We start from the raw sequence: 15907 nt of genomic DNA on the forward strand, positions 1-15907 counted from the left end.
AATGGAATTATTAGAAATGCAGGGCTGGAAGCTCTACCGCTTCCCCAAGCTTCAGGTAGCTTTTATTTATAATAGAACATTTCAGAAGTTGAAGAAGCTATACATGGTACCACACAAGCCTGCAACTCTTTTCAACCTTGATTCAGAAACTTAAGTTTCTGACAGTCAAAACAATAGGGAAGCCTGTTTTCTGTCCAATACATGCATGTTAATTAGCAGAAAGAAGAATCTGAAAGAACATCTAATTCATGACCTCTAAGTCTTAAACGACATAATATTTACATTTGCCAATATGTCAAACTAGAACAAATCAGAAAGAAGAAGATAAAAAAGAAAGGAGAAAGCAAAATTGAATGACAAGAAGTTAATATAAGCAAACACCTTTAAACATACTAAAAACATATGTATGAAACATAAAGGATCACAATACCATGGATTTTTTTTTCTCATCCATGTTCTAAAATTAGCTATATAACATTAGCAAGGCACGATCCAATCAACCGGCCACCAAAACGCTACCCTGCAATCCTGTCTTCCTATCTGTTGTAACTGGAAGTCAGAATGGGTAACCTTAAATTTGGTGGGTCTGCTAAACTTAGTCAAACAGCTTCCTGCTGCCTTCAAAAGCTTCATCAAACTACATCACCCAAGTCCAGACAATTGGATGTATAACAGAATACATCCCAAACCAGCTAGATGCTGAACCACTTTCTGCACCCAATAAAAAAGCCTAGTCATGATGAACCAGACCCCAGAGTAGCAGAACCCAACAACACATGATCAATGAAACAGTAAGCAGTAATACTACACAATCATATAAACAGCAAACAACCCTTAATTACCCCCAAGCAGAATGTCTAGCTTCTGTCATGTATAGCTGCCACCTGCCAGCCGGTTACGTATATTATAAGTTAGAACACACAAATTTACTTATCTCATCCATGACAGTATGAAAGTGATTGTTATTGGGCAATAAGTAGAAGCCAATTGTTGCTTGCTCAAGATATAGAAGTTTCACAACTTGGCCAGCCTTCTTTAGCCCCTCAACATAAGCCAATTGCCAATCCTGAATAAGGTCCAAACCAGACACCACAACAAGACTCTTGGGAAATTTCATTCCTTCGAGGTTTTTACCATTTGGACCAAATGGATTACATGCTGGATGATCCCTATCAGCCCCCTCAGGGAGGAAAGCTCTCCAATACCAGTACCGGTCTTGTAGAGTTACAAAATATTTTCCATCTAGTCGCTTCTCTGATTCTGTTCTCTCTTGCCCACTGAACATGGGATTTAGCAGTATGTTCCCCAATATGTCAATACCTGATTCCACTGCTCTTATTGTAACATGATGTACAATGTTACCACCAGAGCTATCCCCTGCCAAGTATATATGAACTTTGGAATCTTTCTTACTCTCAAGCCATGTTCTTGAGTTAACCCACTTAAGAGCTGTCCATCCATCATCATAGGCACAGGGATATCGATTTTCAGGTGCACGCCTATAATTCACAGAGACTACCACTGCCTTGCAAATACCCACCAACCGGCGACATAATGTGTCATATATAGCACTGTTTGCAGAGGAGTGTGCAAAGCTTCCACCATGAAAGAAGATAATGACAGGGACAACCTCAGAGTTTACAGGCTTCTCAAGTTCAGCAATATTTGGTTGCGATGGCTCCCCATCTGATGGTCGATAGATCCGGCTAAGAAGGCTAGTCCCACGGTCAATGACAACATCAAAAGAGAAAACTCCATCAACTGGGTTTGCATTTGCTGGAACTTTCCGGTCAAGGAACTCTGCCAAGTGGCGATTGAAAGTGCCATCAGGGCGACGGAGGAGATTGTAAGCCAGCTTGAAATTGGATATGAGTACCCATGTATTCAGTGGAACCACCCTCTATGCAAAACAGCAAATATCAATTTTCATCTCATGAAATATAATGGCAAGTACCAAAACCGCAAACATCTTTAAACAAAGTTCTCTGCCTATATGTGCAGCAACTACATGCATCATATGCGAACTGAATAACAAGGTGAACAACGAAACTACTTTGAACTCAAAAAAGAAAGCAATTAGGCAGTTTGATAAGCTAGCACAAGTCAACAATAACACGCCAACAAGTAATTTAATTAGTCCCAACCAAATCATATTCTTCAAGTCAAATTAATCCACAAGGGAAATCAAGCTAATTCAACCTTCAAATAACCAAAACAAAATTTCAAAGCAGAAAATCAGACAACCAATAAAAAATTGTCAACTAAGTCCCTCTTCAATGATCTTGAAATCCAATCAAAAGCTGAGGGTAAACCACTCCAAAACCCAAAAAACAATCAACAAAGTCCTTCACAGAACCAAAAGCAGAAAATCCAAAAACCAAAACTCACGAGGAACTCAGAAAAGCAGAAGGGGTTAATTAGTATACGCCCACATTTAGGATGAAAATCCATAACAGTGCCCCAAACCAACCCCGTTCGACAACAGAATCCCGACCCAAAACCCATCAAAACACCTATATTTGATACCAAATCCCAAATAAAACCAGCTGATTTTCAACTTTTAAGCAGTCTCCTAAAAACTAAGACAGAACCATGAAAAGACTCCGTCTTTGATCACCAAACAAATCGATTGCATAAAAAGACAACAAAAATGAGGGAACAAAAAGGAAAAAAAGAGAGTACCTTGCTTTCATTGAGGTTAACCTCATTACTCCCAGCCATGAAACTATGCTCCTTATAAAAATTCAAAAGCAATAGCTAATAACTCGAAATATATCCTTTTAAAGACCAACCCACTTCGTAATCCGCTTCACATATTGAAAAGGAACACAAAAGAGGTGATTTTATCGAGTCTAAAGATCACTCCTTGGACTCATGATCGAAGATTATAAAACCCCCAAAAAGAAATGGGCAGCCTTTAAAATTGCTAATCTCTCGAGCTCTTTTATTTCTTTGTTTTTTTCTCTTTCCGAGTTTTTTTGAACAGGAAGATCGATAAACGATAACAATAAATGGTAAATCTCATTGCAATAAAACCGCGTGAGAGAGAGAGACAAACAGAGTGGAAATGGGAAGAGGAGTGGGCGAAGGATATGAAGAAGAGCGCATTGTAGCAAATGATTAGGTGAGGATGCTAAATTACGCTCGGGATTTGATGTGGGACGAGAGAGACGACAAAGTGATCGGCCGAAAGATAACTGTTGAGTGGGGCCCACTGATGTAAAATTATTAGTTTCTGAAATATGTTAATTTATATTAATAATTTTGGCTTTTTGCTATTTTCGACGTAATAAATATGGAATAATTATAAATCTTGTAATTAAATTTATACGAAATTTAAAAAAAGGGAAATTTTGAGGGGAGAATAAAACAAAAGCTTCCGTGCGTGCGGCCGGCGCCAAGGCACGTGAGGACAAACGGGAACGGGTTCCGTCTCAACGTTTTTTTGCAGCATGCTTAAAGCCATCTGGGACACGGGAGGAAGACTTCCCCTTCAAAATTCCTTTTTTAATTTTATTTAATTTTTTAAATTCAAGATCATATAAAAAATAAGCTTAAAAAATTATTAAATATATAAATTTAAATATAAATATTTAATTTAATTATTATTAAATTTATTCTCACATAAATTAAAATTAAAAAAAATTGTCTAAAATATTAAAATTAATGTAAAATTAATTTTAATTAAAATTAAATGATAAAAAAATATATAATTGAATTTAATTAATTTAAAATTAAATTATTATTATTATTATTATTGAATTAATATTTTGTTAGTAAAAAGATTTTAAATAAAGAAAAAAAAATAATGAGTAGAATATCAATGGGCAAATAAGGCAAAAGTTGGGTGGGAGTACCGGAGAGGGACAAAATTCAATCTAAAAGAAGAAACACGTGTAAGTCACGAGAAGGATATGTGTCCCACAAATAAGGTCCCATAGGAAAGGGCAAAATCTATAATGCCCCAAATGACCAATCCAGAAAAGAACTGCCCCTCTTGCCTTTTAACACTACCCTATGATACGGACCAGGGACCCACACTACCCCACAAGTTGCATTTGTTCTGTTCATTTATTTACCCACGTGTGAATTACTGGCACCGTCCATCATAATTCTGATGGGGGGAAGGAATTCGTATATAATAATATTACATGGACCGTTGATTTGATATTTGGATGAAAGTAATCTAACGGCTGGACTTTTGCAGAAGAGAAAAGAAGAAGGTACTTTAGTTGTTGCACGTCAAAAGTACAGTGCCTCGAGAAAATTACAACCTCTACAGCTTGCACTAATCAATATCATACATACCACCATTTAATGGTGGACCTTTTTTTGGGCTTCAATCTCTGTTTACTTCCTTCAAATATAGTGTCTATCCAAACAGAGTAATAATGCATTTTCTTTTTTTAATATAAAAAATAAAATAATATTAATTATTTGGTACAAAACTTTTTGGTATATTTTTTTTTTGGGTAAAAAAATGAATTATTGAAAAAAAAAAGCCAAAAAAATAAAATGAAAATTAAGGTGCGCGTTTAACTGGAAAAGTGAGCGGACAGTGCCTAGGCCACGCTTTCAAATTCATTATCATTTAAAAAACTAATAGGCTCAGCTTCCATTTTGTTTTGCCACTGAGTCTCTGATATTTTTGCAGAGAAAATCATGCCCATTAGGCATTAGCCTCTACCCAATAGCTCTATGCCTTTATTTTTATTTTTTTTTTAATAAAGAAAATAATAAAAAATGAAAAATGAAAAATCCATGCACTAATAGTAAATATAGAAAATTGAGTGGTGAACAAAACAAGCACTCGGCAACTTTTTTATCAGAGGTCACTGTCCATGAACATCATAATCAGTAGGACACGCTTTTGGGGCACTTCACTATTGTTATGGTCAACAACTGGGAACAGGTTTTGGATTCTTGTGGATTAGCCTTTTTCCCCCTTCCAATTTTAACAAAATATCACCCCTTTCACCTTCTCTTTTCTTATTCTTTATTAAAAAATAAAAAAAAATAATCATTTTATCAAACCACAAGAAAAATCAGAATCAATTTCTGATTTCTACCACTTTACAAACTCCCACCTTCGCTATCTTTATCTCTCACACCCACTAGCAAGGAGAAATTATTGGGCTTTTGTGGGCTGGGTCTCATTTTGTGCTGAAGCCCTGGCCCATCACAATTCTATCTTTATTTTTGTTTTTTTTTAATAATTACATAAAGAAAAATATTTCATTTTTATAAATTAAATAATTTTATAATATTTAATTAAGTGGTCTTATCACAAACTCATTTTTGTCTGGGACTGATTTCAATATAAGAATCCCAAACTATATGATTAGCAATAATAATCATTGCCATAATTTTAAAGTTAAATTATATACAACAAAACAATTCTTTATGCATACTGTGCACCAACCACATCAAGCTCATTAACATTTAAAAGTTTGTCTATTTATTATTATTATTATTATTATTATTATTATTATTATTTTAACCTTCCATTATTAAATTAAATTATAAAATTTTCTTTTTTTTTCAAAATTTTTTACTTTGAAAGTCACAGAGTTATTGCGCGCCCATCCACATCCTACGACGTCGTTTCTGTTTCTCACTTATCACACGTAGTCACGAAGCTGAAGCGCTAAACAAAAGAAAAGCACAAGATTTCCCGCCGTTAATCTAATTCGGGTGCCACGTTGGCAATCCTTGCGAAGCCGTATTCATCAATCAGATCGAGCATACGCTTCCTTTATAAACCCAAACGCTCCAATTTTCTCAAACATTCCCAAAAGGAAAGCATCTTCCAAAATCCTTGCTTCTCTCTCTGTGTTCAGAACAAATTAGGGTTTGGTTTTGTGGTATATTTTAAGGATTATTGACAATGAGTTCTACTGGTGGATCGACCAAGGGCGGAAGAGGAAAGCCCAAGGCGTCGAAGTCTGTGTCGCGGTCGCAGAAGGCTGGGTTGCAGTTTCCCGTTGGGAGGATCGCCAGGTTTCTCAAGGCCGGAAAATATGCAGAGCGTGTCGGTGCTGGAGCTCCTGTCTATCTTTCTGCTGTCCTCGAGTACCTTGCTGCTGAGGTAAATTTTGGAGATATTGGATTCAATTGGATTTATGGTATCATGGTTCGTTGGGATTTTTTTCTTCGTCTCTTTGGTTAAATTAGGTCTTTTTTTTTTACTGATTTTATTAATTATCTCAAGTTTTCTTCCCTAATTTGATTGTTTTGTTTCAAGGGTCGTGATTTGGATTAATTGGTGCATTATTGGTTGAAGGGTTTACTATGATCGATTAGTTTTGTATTGCTCATAAAAATTAGTCATTCGTTTTTAGGAGATTAATATGGTTTCCGTTGATCATTTGATTGATTAGCTGTTTATTAAGATGCCGCTGGGTTTATTACTAGTTTTGTGTTGGTTTGCTAATGGGAGATTGGTTTTAGGTATTGGAGCTTGCTGGGAATGCAGCAAGAGATAACAAGAAGAACCGTATTGTGCCAAGGCACATTCAGCTTGCTGTGAGGAACGATGAGGAGCTGAGCAAGCTTCTGGGCTCTGTTACCATTGCCAATGGTGGTGTGTTGCCTAACATTCACCAGACTCTCCTTCCTAAGAAGATTGGCAAGGGCAAAGACGATATTGGATCTGCCTCTCAAGAGTTCTAGGTCTTTTCCCTCAGTATCTAGTTTTCTTTAGGAATTCTACATTTGTAAAATATTCAATTTTGGTTTTCTACTTGGTTTACTATGGTATCTTTTGGGTAAAGCGGCTTTGGAATCAAACCACGCAGCTTTTCGATCAGTTGATCAATCTATGGTGCTCTTTTCTGTTTATATATATATATATATATATATATATATATATATATATATATTTTTTTTTTTCCTTCTAATATACTTGTGGAAAACAGATTGGATGTATAATGGAGTTTCACTAGGTTAGTGAACTGAATGCTGCGCTTCTAGGCTGTTCTGCATTTTTGATTTGATTCTTGGATGATTTGGAGAAGATGATTGCATCACTAAGGCGATACGTTACCCTAGTTGAGAGGAGAGGTGAGAGTATTTTTGAAGCAATGCGTTGTAATTTAAATTGTCTAAATCATATATATATATATATATATATACTTTTAATATAAAAATTCATACCTTTTAATAAGTTTAAGAAGTAAAAAAGCATATTAAAAAGCATATCACACCTTCAATTAATAGAACATTAACTATTTAAAAATAAGTAATCATTTGCAAATACATAACACACCTCAATCTAACATATTACAATACTCATTTAATAAAAAAACATATCACAATTGACAATTACTCATGCTCTAAGTCTCCAATTAATAAGACTTAATTTCAAAATTAAATAATCATTTGCAAATACAGACCTTAATTTAATATATCACAATACTCATTTAATAAAAAGCATATCAAAATTGATAATATCCATCTAAAAATACATATGACAATGCTCATATAATAAACAATGAAATAATAAATTAAAAAAAAAAAAGCGGTTGCTGGGTAATTAAAAATGGCATGATTGTGAGAGAAGAAAGCATAGAAGAAGAGAGGAGAGAAGAGGGGAAAAAAAAAGTTAAAAGGCAAAAAGAACGCAGGAAAATAAGTGTTGCAGTTGGATTAAAAATGACATGACTATGAGAGAAGAAAGCATAGAAGAAGAAAGAAGAGGAAAAAAAAAAAGTAAAAAGATAGAAAAAACGCAGGAAAATAAGTGTTATAGTTGAATTAAAAATGGCGTGACTATAAGAGAAGAAAGCATAGAAGAAGAGAAGAAAAAAAAAAGTAAAAAATAAAAAGAGAGAAAATGCAGGAAAATAAGTGCTGTAGATTGATTAAAAATGGCATGATTGTAAGAGAATAAAGAATAGAAGAAGAGAAAAGAAAGAGGAGAGGAGAAAAAAAAAAGTTAAAAAGAAAAAGAAGAAAAACATGGGTGTTGCAACAAACTTGAGAAAAGGGAAGAATTGAAGAAGAGAAGAGAGGAGAGGAGAGAGAGAAGAAGGAAGAAGTAGAGGAGAGAAAGAGAGGAAGGATGAGAGAGAGAGAGACATACCTTATTTCTTAGATTGTTTTTCTTTTCCTTTTTTAAGTAGCCGTAGAGTCATAGGTTGAAATTAAAATCTCCTCTTTAGAGTTTTTAACTCTTGCAGTTTAAAGAATGAATTAAAAAAAAAAAGTATTATGTAACAGAGGCGTCGCCTCTCTCTCCTCATGCCCTGTGCCTCTCTCTCTCAGTCGGGGTCGCCTCGCTTAGCCTAGCACCTCGCCAGCACCTCAGAGCGCCTTTAATAACATTGGATTGCATACCCTCAACTTTTGTCTTTATTATAAGTTGTGTCTCTTTTGCCCGGGAACACGCTGAGACCTAGTTATCTTCAGAGGGAGTGTTGCAGAGGATAATGTACGCTTTTAACATGTCTCACTGGATTGTAATAACGGAGACCAGGTCTCATGTTTTCTATTCCCAGTGAACAAGAATGTTAAAATATACTAGGGTCTTGGGGTTAAATGGGTGTAATTGGCTATGGACTCATAATTGGTTGCTAACGAAATTGAAGTTTGGGCCCCATTTTTGCCTAACATGCTTCAGTTGCTTAACATGCTTCAGTTGCTGAGCATTATTATGATGTGGAGATTCATATCATCATCCAAAAGAACAACATTCCAGCATGATCACCATACTTCGATAGATCTCTTTGCATGGTGGCTTGAAATAACATGCATGTGGTTAATACACCCGTTACCATGATGGAGAAGGGAGTAAGAATCGCTTCACAGTTCACCCACTTCCCACAATATGTTAGCGACTGCATCTGCAAAATAAATTTCTGTGGTCCTAAGTCGCACAGGTGCTTCATGTTTCCTGTTTGTTGAATTATCATCAATATGTCAAGAATTGCCATCGTGGTAAGCTAGAATTGGAAAAGAATGTTGTTCGGAGAACTCAACAAAAGAGAATGCAACATTAAAGGAATGTAGATACACTATTTATATTTGTCTTCCATCGATAGCATTCTCAATTGCGTCGATACAGAAGCCAACTGATTGCCGCTGTGCCATGGCTTCTACCAGTTTCAATCTAGCTTTATGGTGACGACACAATACAAAGACAGTGTTTAGAGCAGCCCATCTCACTTGAAAGTTTGCTTCGCCGTTGGAGAAACCCAACCATTTAAGTGCTTTGTCCAACTGTTCCTTAATTAACAAGGAATAAATCTTAGTAACCTAAAAAGATTCATCCCCAATACCGCATTATTTATAAACATCCAACCTAACCTTGTCAACATCAGAATAATGACCTTCAGAATCCCCAAATACTAGGTGCTCTACCACCAAGCCTCCTAATATTATGCAAGAAAAGTTGTTTAAAGTCTGCAAGAGAATTAAATCCATAGTTATCATACATAGTCATCCAACTAATGTTGTGAAAGTAATTATTTTATTTATTACAGGTCCAGGAATCCATTTTAATATGAAACCATTCAGTTGTATTCCATTTACATTCTATTCTTTTCTTTGTCATTTCACATCCATATTAACATTCTCATCATGATCATGCATCCTACAAACATATCTCTGATTCTTTGTGGCCCAATTATTCATTCCTTAGAGAATAGTCAATCTTGTAGTTGTCATATCACATTTTCTCTTCTGTTTATTAGGAACATTCCATAATCACAAAAACCATGCCAACACAACCTATTGCCTGCAACAAATAAAATCATATACTGTAAAAGAAACAAATTAGAAGAAAAGAAAAAGAGTCTTCACCTTGGATGAAATTTTGCCTCTATTGCCCTGCATGATATAGGAATGCATTAATTAAAAGAGCTAGGCAGAAGAATACATATTTCAAACAGATCTTTGAAGCAAACAACCAATAGCACTTGCAACAAATACCAACAACACAGATGTACTTCCAAGATTAGAAATTAGGAAGTGACACTCATGGGTCATGGCAAAGTTCTGAACATTTTTTTTAACAGCATCCTGCTCTGTTTTAGTTACATTACTTAGTATGTACCAGTATTTCAAAGCAGCCAAAGTGGATGATCAGTTAATAAAGCATCAAAAAATATATTGTCAAATTATATAATTACAAAGAGAAAAAGCACAGTTGGGGTACCTTTATCATATAGTAAATAACATCAAGACCACAAAGAAAACAAAGTTCACTTTCACATATGATTTTTGTTTTAACTCCACAACAGCTGAAAAAATCTGCATAACAAGAGAATTGCAGAAGACTTTCTAACATACCAGAACAATCAAGTTTTAATGCTTTCACATAATCAAGAAGTGTACACTTGCAAACAATCTTGAAATTTTTTACATCGACTACATAAGGAATAAATGACAGAATGTCTCACCGAGCAGGATGATTCTTCATTTATAATATTTTTCCTTAGCATCTGGGCAGCACCAACCTATATGCATGAAGAGTGATGAAATAAATATAGGGACATCAAACTAGAAAGAAATTGCTCTAACAAGTTTAAATCTTTCCAATTTAGAAAACAATCATCCACATATGAGAATTTGGTCATTCTGCAAACTACATGAATAAATGAATTGAAGAAGGAAAAGCCTTTGAAGTAGCCATGTTAGCCCCCGGAAAAAAATGAAAAAAATCTAAAACATCTATGGTACCCTAATTGAAAATTGTGAACAGAATTTAAGTTATCAAGTCAAAGGCTGTCCAAGCACTACTGTCACATGAAAAAACTAACAATATTTGTAGAAGATTACAGGAGAGTAAATGACAATAGTTATCTTACTTCTCTCAGAAACTCAAATCCCAGAAACTCTACTTTCCCTCCCTCAAAGTTGCCATCTCTCAGTTCTTCAACAGATGGTACTGTATATCTTTTTGGGAGAGCCCCGAGCAAGTACCCAACCAGAAAATGACCAGCTTCATGCTGCAACATTGCAACTTTTATTGTTAAAGTTTAAAATAACCAAAAAATTCGTTCCAGGGCTGTAATTATTGTTGAGCTGCAGCTTCGCTTCATGCTATGTGCCCTAACCATAAATTCATAATCTCTCTTGACAAAGGAGGGTACCGTGTTGCTAATAACACATAACAGTTCCACTCCCTAGCAGCTGGTCACACTTCTATAGGATAGATACATTCATATTCAAAGCAGAGATTTTTGGGAAGGAAATTACTTGCAGACACAGGAAATGATCTTCTTCAGAGCTAGAACCTCTGCGTTCACCATCTGGTAAAGGGAAATGAAGAGATTTATCTATTGAATCCATAACCGAATCAACCAATGGACCAAGGGGTGATAAATCTATCCCATTGAATTCTAATTGATTCAACACCAGGCGATTTCTGGGTACCTACGTCACAATCCAATACCCAAATCAAAACATGAAACCGCTTTCAAAATATTGTAACTACAGCAAGTGAAAAGAGACAGAGAGACCTGTTTGGCTGCGCCAAAGCCACGGAGGCCAAAGGGTTTGCCTTGCAATTGTTTGACAAGGGAGAAAGCTCTCTTGAAATCGGATTTCGACAGCTCTTTGTCCACTCTTTTCAGAGCCCGACGACGTCGGACAGCATAATCGGCTTCCTTCACTTTCATCGGAGCTAGAATCCCGTCCCCGGGAGTTTGTAGTCGGAGCTCCACCGCAAAGTTCATTCTTTTCTTAAAAAACCATGTCATGCACAAGACAGAGAAAGGGCATACCGAACGACGCCGTTTCTGTGTTGTAGGGTTGTAGTTCAGCTATACATTGTGCCGTTGAACGTTTGCGGTGATTATCCTGTTTCTGTGGTTGAAAGATTCAAGTACAAAAAGATAGCATTTTTAAGGATTGGAAAATCAAAGTTAAGTTTCATCCTTTAAATTAAACTTTCCCACCTTGATGTAGACCTGCTAGGTGATGGTAAAATCAACTTGCAGTTAAGAACTCGTAGTTAATTTGTGTTTTGTTTATGAATATAATGGCATTGAAAATTCATTCCCTAGTTTAGCACCACATGTTTTACAGGTAGGAATGGTGAATTCTCCATCATTCTTCTCTGAATTTTTTGTTCTACTTTTCCATTGATCCTTGTTAGGAAATTTGAGCAGATTTAAAAAAAAAAAAAAAAACACACTCTAAATAAACTTTTATTAATTTTAATAAGATAATAACAAATTCCAGTTCTCCTAAACCATAGAATAGATGCATATTAAAGTTTGAAATCATAATGAGTACAAGATGACCAATTGGATTAGAATGGAATACTGAGGCCTTGGTACAATTGTTTGCAGAAATGGGACGTATGTTTTAGTTTGTCAAATTCGCAATTCTCTTAAGCCATAGAATATATAACTGTATTCTCTTCTTGATCTTGACATTGTTATTCCAAAATTTGTTGGATGATGTATAGAATGCCATGGAACATTGACCCATCCATTATGTGCTCAAGCTTCAATAAGGCCAACGCTGGCTCTTTGTAGGTGATGCCAGGCACAAAATATCCATATTCCTTCAATCAAATGTAGGTTGTCAAAGGACTTTTTCATTCTTATTGTGATCACTTGAATTCAGATAATTGTGTTCAATATGCATGAATACATTAATTAATTATATTTTGTTTCAATGTACTGCCCTTATGATATATTATATGTGTGAGGATTGTAATGCCAATGACCTAATGTGTTTGCACATTGTAAATTAAGATCATGTTGCACCAATTTTGACTTGTTTCTCGGTGGATCAAAATCAATCAACATTCATTAAATTAGGCTTCGCCAATGGTGCTAGTTTATAGAAGGGATTTTGCTCCCCTCCAAAATTTCTGTAAATTAAAGCCATATGAGGGAAAGATGATGATCAAATGTTCAACTAAATAAAGGTAATTAAAAGTACTTAATTCATTATATCACATGATCACAATATATTTTAAAATAAATAAAATAGTATTTTTAATTGACAAAATTCGATTATCAGCTAATTTTAATTAACAAATAAATAAAGTGGCATTAGGAATATTGGAGAAGTTGAAAATTGTCATTTGCAGTGATCCGATGCAGAAAGTGAAGAGAAGATGTATATTAAACGAGTCTTCTCTAAAGTAGAAACAACTCTAAAATGGATTGAAGGCATGCAGAGAGTAAGCATTAGAAACTAAAGCTCACAATACTTATGATGTTGGTTATCATTTTTTTTAAATCTATAATCAGAAATCTTTATTATTTCTGTCATTTAGATATATTTTATAATTTCAATAAAATTATATATATGTATAATAACTTAATTTATCTATAATTATAAGTACATATAATTTAATATTATTAACTTTTAAATAATTTTAATATTAAATACATTAAATCATCTTATAATATTCAATTATATGACTAAATCACATGTTAATCATATAATATAATTTTTTTTTAATTTTTAATTATGTATCATTAAGTTAAAGACTTTGTAATTAATAAATATATAAAAGATAATATAAATTCTTATTAAGGAATATATTTTTGATATTAATATTAGTATTATTATTTTTATTGTTGTTTTCATGTTGGAAGTTTAAGATCTTATTTTCTATTTTAAAATGAATACAAAAATGCTATAGTTTTAGTTTTAGGTATAAAAATTGAAATTTAAAATGAAATTAGAACCAAAATAAAATTAAAAAGAACAAAAATTAGAATCAAAACTATACTAAAATTATTTAGGACTGAATAGGTATCGGAATCGAAGTTTAATTCTAAATAAAATTCTTAAAATTCAAAAAATTGAAAGTTTAATTCCGATTCTTAGCTAGAACCGTAATGAAACTATACTTGAACACCCATATTTAGAAGAGACTAATTGATTAATGAAAAAAATTACATGTTTAATTTTTAATTAATAAATATAAAATGCAAGTTTAACAAAATATTCACAAATATAATTATAAGAAAATAAAATGTTTCTAATTTAAGTTATATTTTTACTGCCCAATTTAATATTAATTTAGAACTATATATATATATATATATATATATATATATATATATATATATATATATATATGCAAGGATAAGAATTGAGCAGTTGGAAATCGATTTCTATGATTTTTGGTTTTTACTTTTATTTTTATTGACTATGAACAGCACATATTATATTGTTGATTAATTTAATTACTGAATTTTGATTTGATATGTCAATGGACTTCAACATGTATGATTTTTAAAATAATTTCCAATTTGTTTTTATCCACATAAACTTAAGATATTATCAAATCAAAATTACTCATAAAATTAAAAATTATCGTGATATCACGTATAATTTAATTTAAAATTAATTATTTTTTAATTTCAATTTAAAAATTAAATAAATAAAATTATTATTTTTAAAAGAAATTAACTTTTTCATCTAATATAAAATTAAAATGGTTTGGTTTAATTGATTTGGGTTGTTGGTAATTTTATTTATTTATTTACTCCAAGAAAAATGAGTGTTTTGGATTCGAATTTATTACCCAATACAGCTGTCACTTTCTTTGGTTTTGGATTTTAGTTTTATTTCTACAAAGAAATACAGCTATATAATATTTGAAATAAAAAAAATATTAATATTAAAATGATACGATTTAATCTTATAAAATAAGATTTATTTTTCTTAAATATAATTTTTTAAATTGAAGGCAGAGAGTGAGTATTAGAAACTGAAACTCACAATGCATGTTTATGATGTTAATAATTTTTTTAATTTTTTAAATTAGAAAACTGTAGTGAATGTATTTCACATGTTCCTTGAAATTTTCTTTCAAAATGAAAAATAAAATCTACAAGAAAACAACTAATTGAAAACGACTTGACGTGCCAGTATGGTAGGACCAGATGGGCAATAATGAAGTGGCTGACAGCTAAGGAGTGTTTTCATTGACCAGTAAAGGTCTTGGTCTTCCTTGCAGATAATAGATGCCTTTAATTTTCACAAGTAATTTTATGTTCTCCATTCATTTTCGCTTGATTTCTCTGGAATAATCAACTGATCATCCTGCTCTCTCTCTCTCTCTCTCTCTCTCTCTCTCTCTTTACATACACTGATTGCTAAAGGTAATAAGTTTTCCTTCTCTGTTTATTGCTCAATTCCAGAGTTTCTTTGATGTTGTTTCACTCTTTAATTATTCGGTTTTTGTTTTTTTTTTTTTTTTATTAATATGTTTTCTCTTTCTATTCTGTTGCTCCTTAATTGGCAGCTTGCTGTTTATTTTCAAAAGGAAGCTGTTTCGATTTTCATTTCTCATTTGATCCCAAAAATCAGTAAGTTCTTCTTCCTTTCTGTTAATTCCTTCTGTAACTCTTTTTGTCTTTCTATTTATTTTTATTTTTAATTTTTTTCCTCTCCCTTATTAGATCTCTTCATGAGAAGACAGTCCCTACTCTGTTTTGTCTCTCATTGTATTTTGAGAAGGCATCGTCCTCCTTTATCTCATCATTTTTTTGTTTGGTACTTAAGTAGAATTGAATATAGAAAGACTAATGACAAAGAAAAGGCAAAATTTTTTTTATATTTTATAAATTTTATTTATAATTTTAGTTTTAATAATTTTATCTAATTACAAAAGATTACTACAATTATATTTAATTTTTACAAATTACACTTTCAACAAGCTTTAAAAAAAATTAGCGCAATGCTGCTACTATTATTTTTTTTATTTTTATTCTGTTAATATAATTAATAAATAAAAATATTTAACATATTTAATTTTATTTTATAATAATATAAAATATAATATTTATATCTTATAAATAAAATTATTATCTATTAATAATTTAATTCATCTAAAATAAAATTTTAATCATTCATTATATTATATATCACATATCATATATGTATTTATAGTTTGGTTTAAGACAAACTATTTAATAATAAAATATTT

The 15907-nt window shown here is 32.6% G+C and overlaps 3 protein-coding genes across 8 annotated transcripts; 1 reads left to right on the plus strand and 2 right to left on the minus strand.

The window, feature by feature from the left end:
- Window positions 1-364: 364 nt before the first annotated feature.
- Window positions 365-3039, minus strand: LOC110635529 (gibberellin receptor GID1C). Its single transcript, XM_021784903.2, has 2 exons — window positions 2683-3039; window positions 365-1900 (listed from the first exon to the last, which is right to left on the minus strand). Exons 1-2 carry the CDS (start codon window positions 2719-2721, stop codon window positions 905-907), a joined length of 1035 nt encoding a protein of 344 aa, XP_021640595.1. The 5' UTR covers window positions 2722-3039; the 3' UTR covers window positions 365-904.
- Window positions 3040-5770: 2731 nt separating this feature from the next.
- On the plus strand, window positions 5771-6808 carry LOC110635519 (histone H2AX). The gene is made up of 2 exons (XM_021784885.2): window positions 5771-6088; window positions 6451-6808. The coding sequence occupies exons 1-2, from the start codon at window positions 5888-5890 to the stop codon at window positions 6670-6672; spliced, it is 423 nt and encodes a 140-aa protein (XP_021640577.2). The 5' UTR covers window positions 5771-5887; the 3' UTR covers window positions 6673-6808.
- Window positions 6809-8948: 2140 nt separating this feature from the next.
- LOC110635526 (uncharacterized) lies at window positions 8949-12039 on the minus strand. 6 transcript variants are annotated; one of them, XM_058142746.1, is made up of 8 exons: window positions 11901-12039; window positions 11463-11808; window positions 11200-11376; window positions 10809-10949; window positions 10401-10457; window positions 9802-9828; window positions 9307-9402; window positions 8949-9225 (listed from the first exon to the last, which is right to left on the minus strand). In XM_058142746.1, exons 2-8 carry the CDS (start codon window positions 11700-11702, stop codon window positions 9019-9021), a joined length of 945 nt encoding a protein of 314 aa, XP_057998729.1. In that variant the 5' UTR covers window positions 11703-11808; window positions 11901-12039; the 3' UTR covers window positions 8949-9018. The 6 variants fall into 6 exon arrangements, 4 of the variants coding, with proteins under 4 accessions (XP_057998729.1, XP_021640593.2, XP_057998730.1 ...); XM_021784901.2 differs by lacking the exon at window positions 11901-12039 and having other exon boundaries at window positions 11463-11861; XM_058142747.1 differs by lacking the exon at window positions 11901-12039 and having other exon boundaries at window positions 8949-9219; window positions 11463-11860.
- Between the last annotated feature and the right edge of the window lie 3868 nt (window positions 12040-15907).

Source organism: Hevea brasiliensis, unplaced genomic scaffold (genome assembly GCF_030052815.1).
Source record: "Hevea brasiliensis isolate MT/VB/25A 57/8 unplaced genomic scaffold, ASM3005281v1 Scaf7, whole genome shotgun sequence".
Taxonomy (NCBI): Eukaryota; Viridiplantae; Streptophyta; class Magnoliopsida; order Malpighiales; family Euphorbiaceae; genus Hevea; species Hevea brasiliensis.

Excerpts from the sequence above, each read along its gene's own strand:
- LOC110635529 (XM_021784903.2), bottom strand. The coding sequence starts at position 2,721 with ATGGCTGGGAGTAATGAGGTTAACCTCAATGAAAGCAAG. Across the intron at positions 1,901-2,682 it reads TTAACCTCAATGAAAGCAAG|AGGGTGGTTCCACTGAATAC; the intron begins GTACTCTCTTTT and ends TGTTTTGCATAG.
- LOC110635519 (XM_021784885.2), top strand. The coding sequence starts at position 5,888 with ATGAGTTCTACTGGTGGATCGACCAAGGGCGGAAGAGGAAAGCCCAAG. Across the intron at positions 6,089-6,450 it reads TCGAGTACCTTGCTGCTGAG|GTATTGGAGCTTGCTGGGAA; the intron begins GTAAATTTTGGA and ends GATTGGTTTTAG.
- LOC110635526 (XM_058142746.1), bottom strand. The coding sequence starts at position 11,702 with ATGACATGGTTTTTTAAGAAAAGAATGAACTTTGCGGTGGAGCTCCGA. Across the intron at positions 10,950-11,199 it reads ATCATTTCCTGTGTCTGCAA|CATGAAGCTGGTCATTTTCT; the intron begins GTAATTTCCTTC and ends GCAATGTTGCAG. Across the intron at positions 9,829-10,400 it reads ATGAAGAATCATCCTGCTCG|GGCAATAGAGGCAAAATTTC; the intron begins GTGAGACATTCT and ends TATATCATGCAG.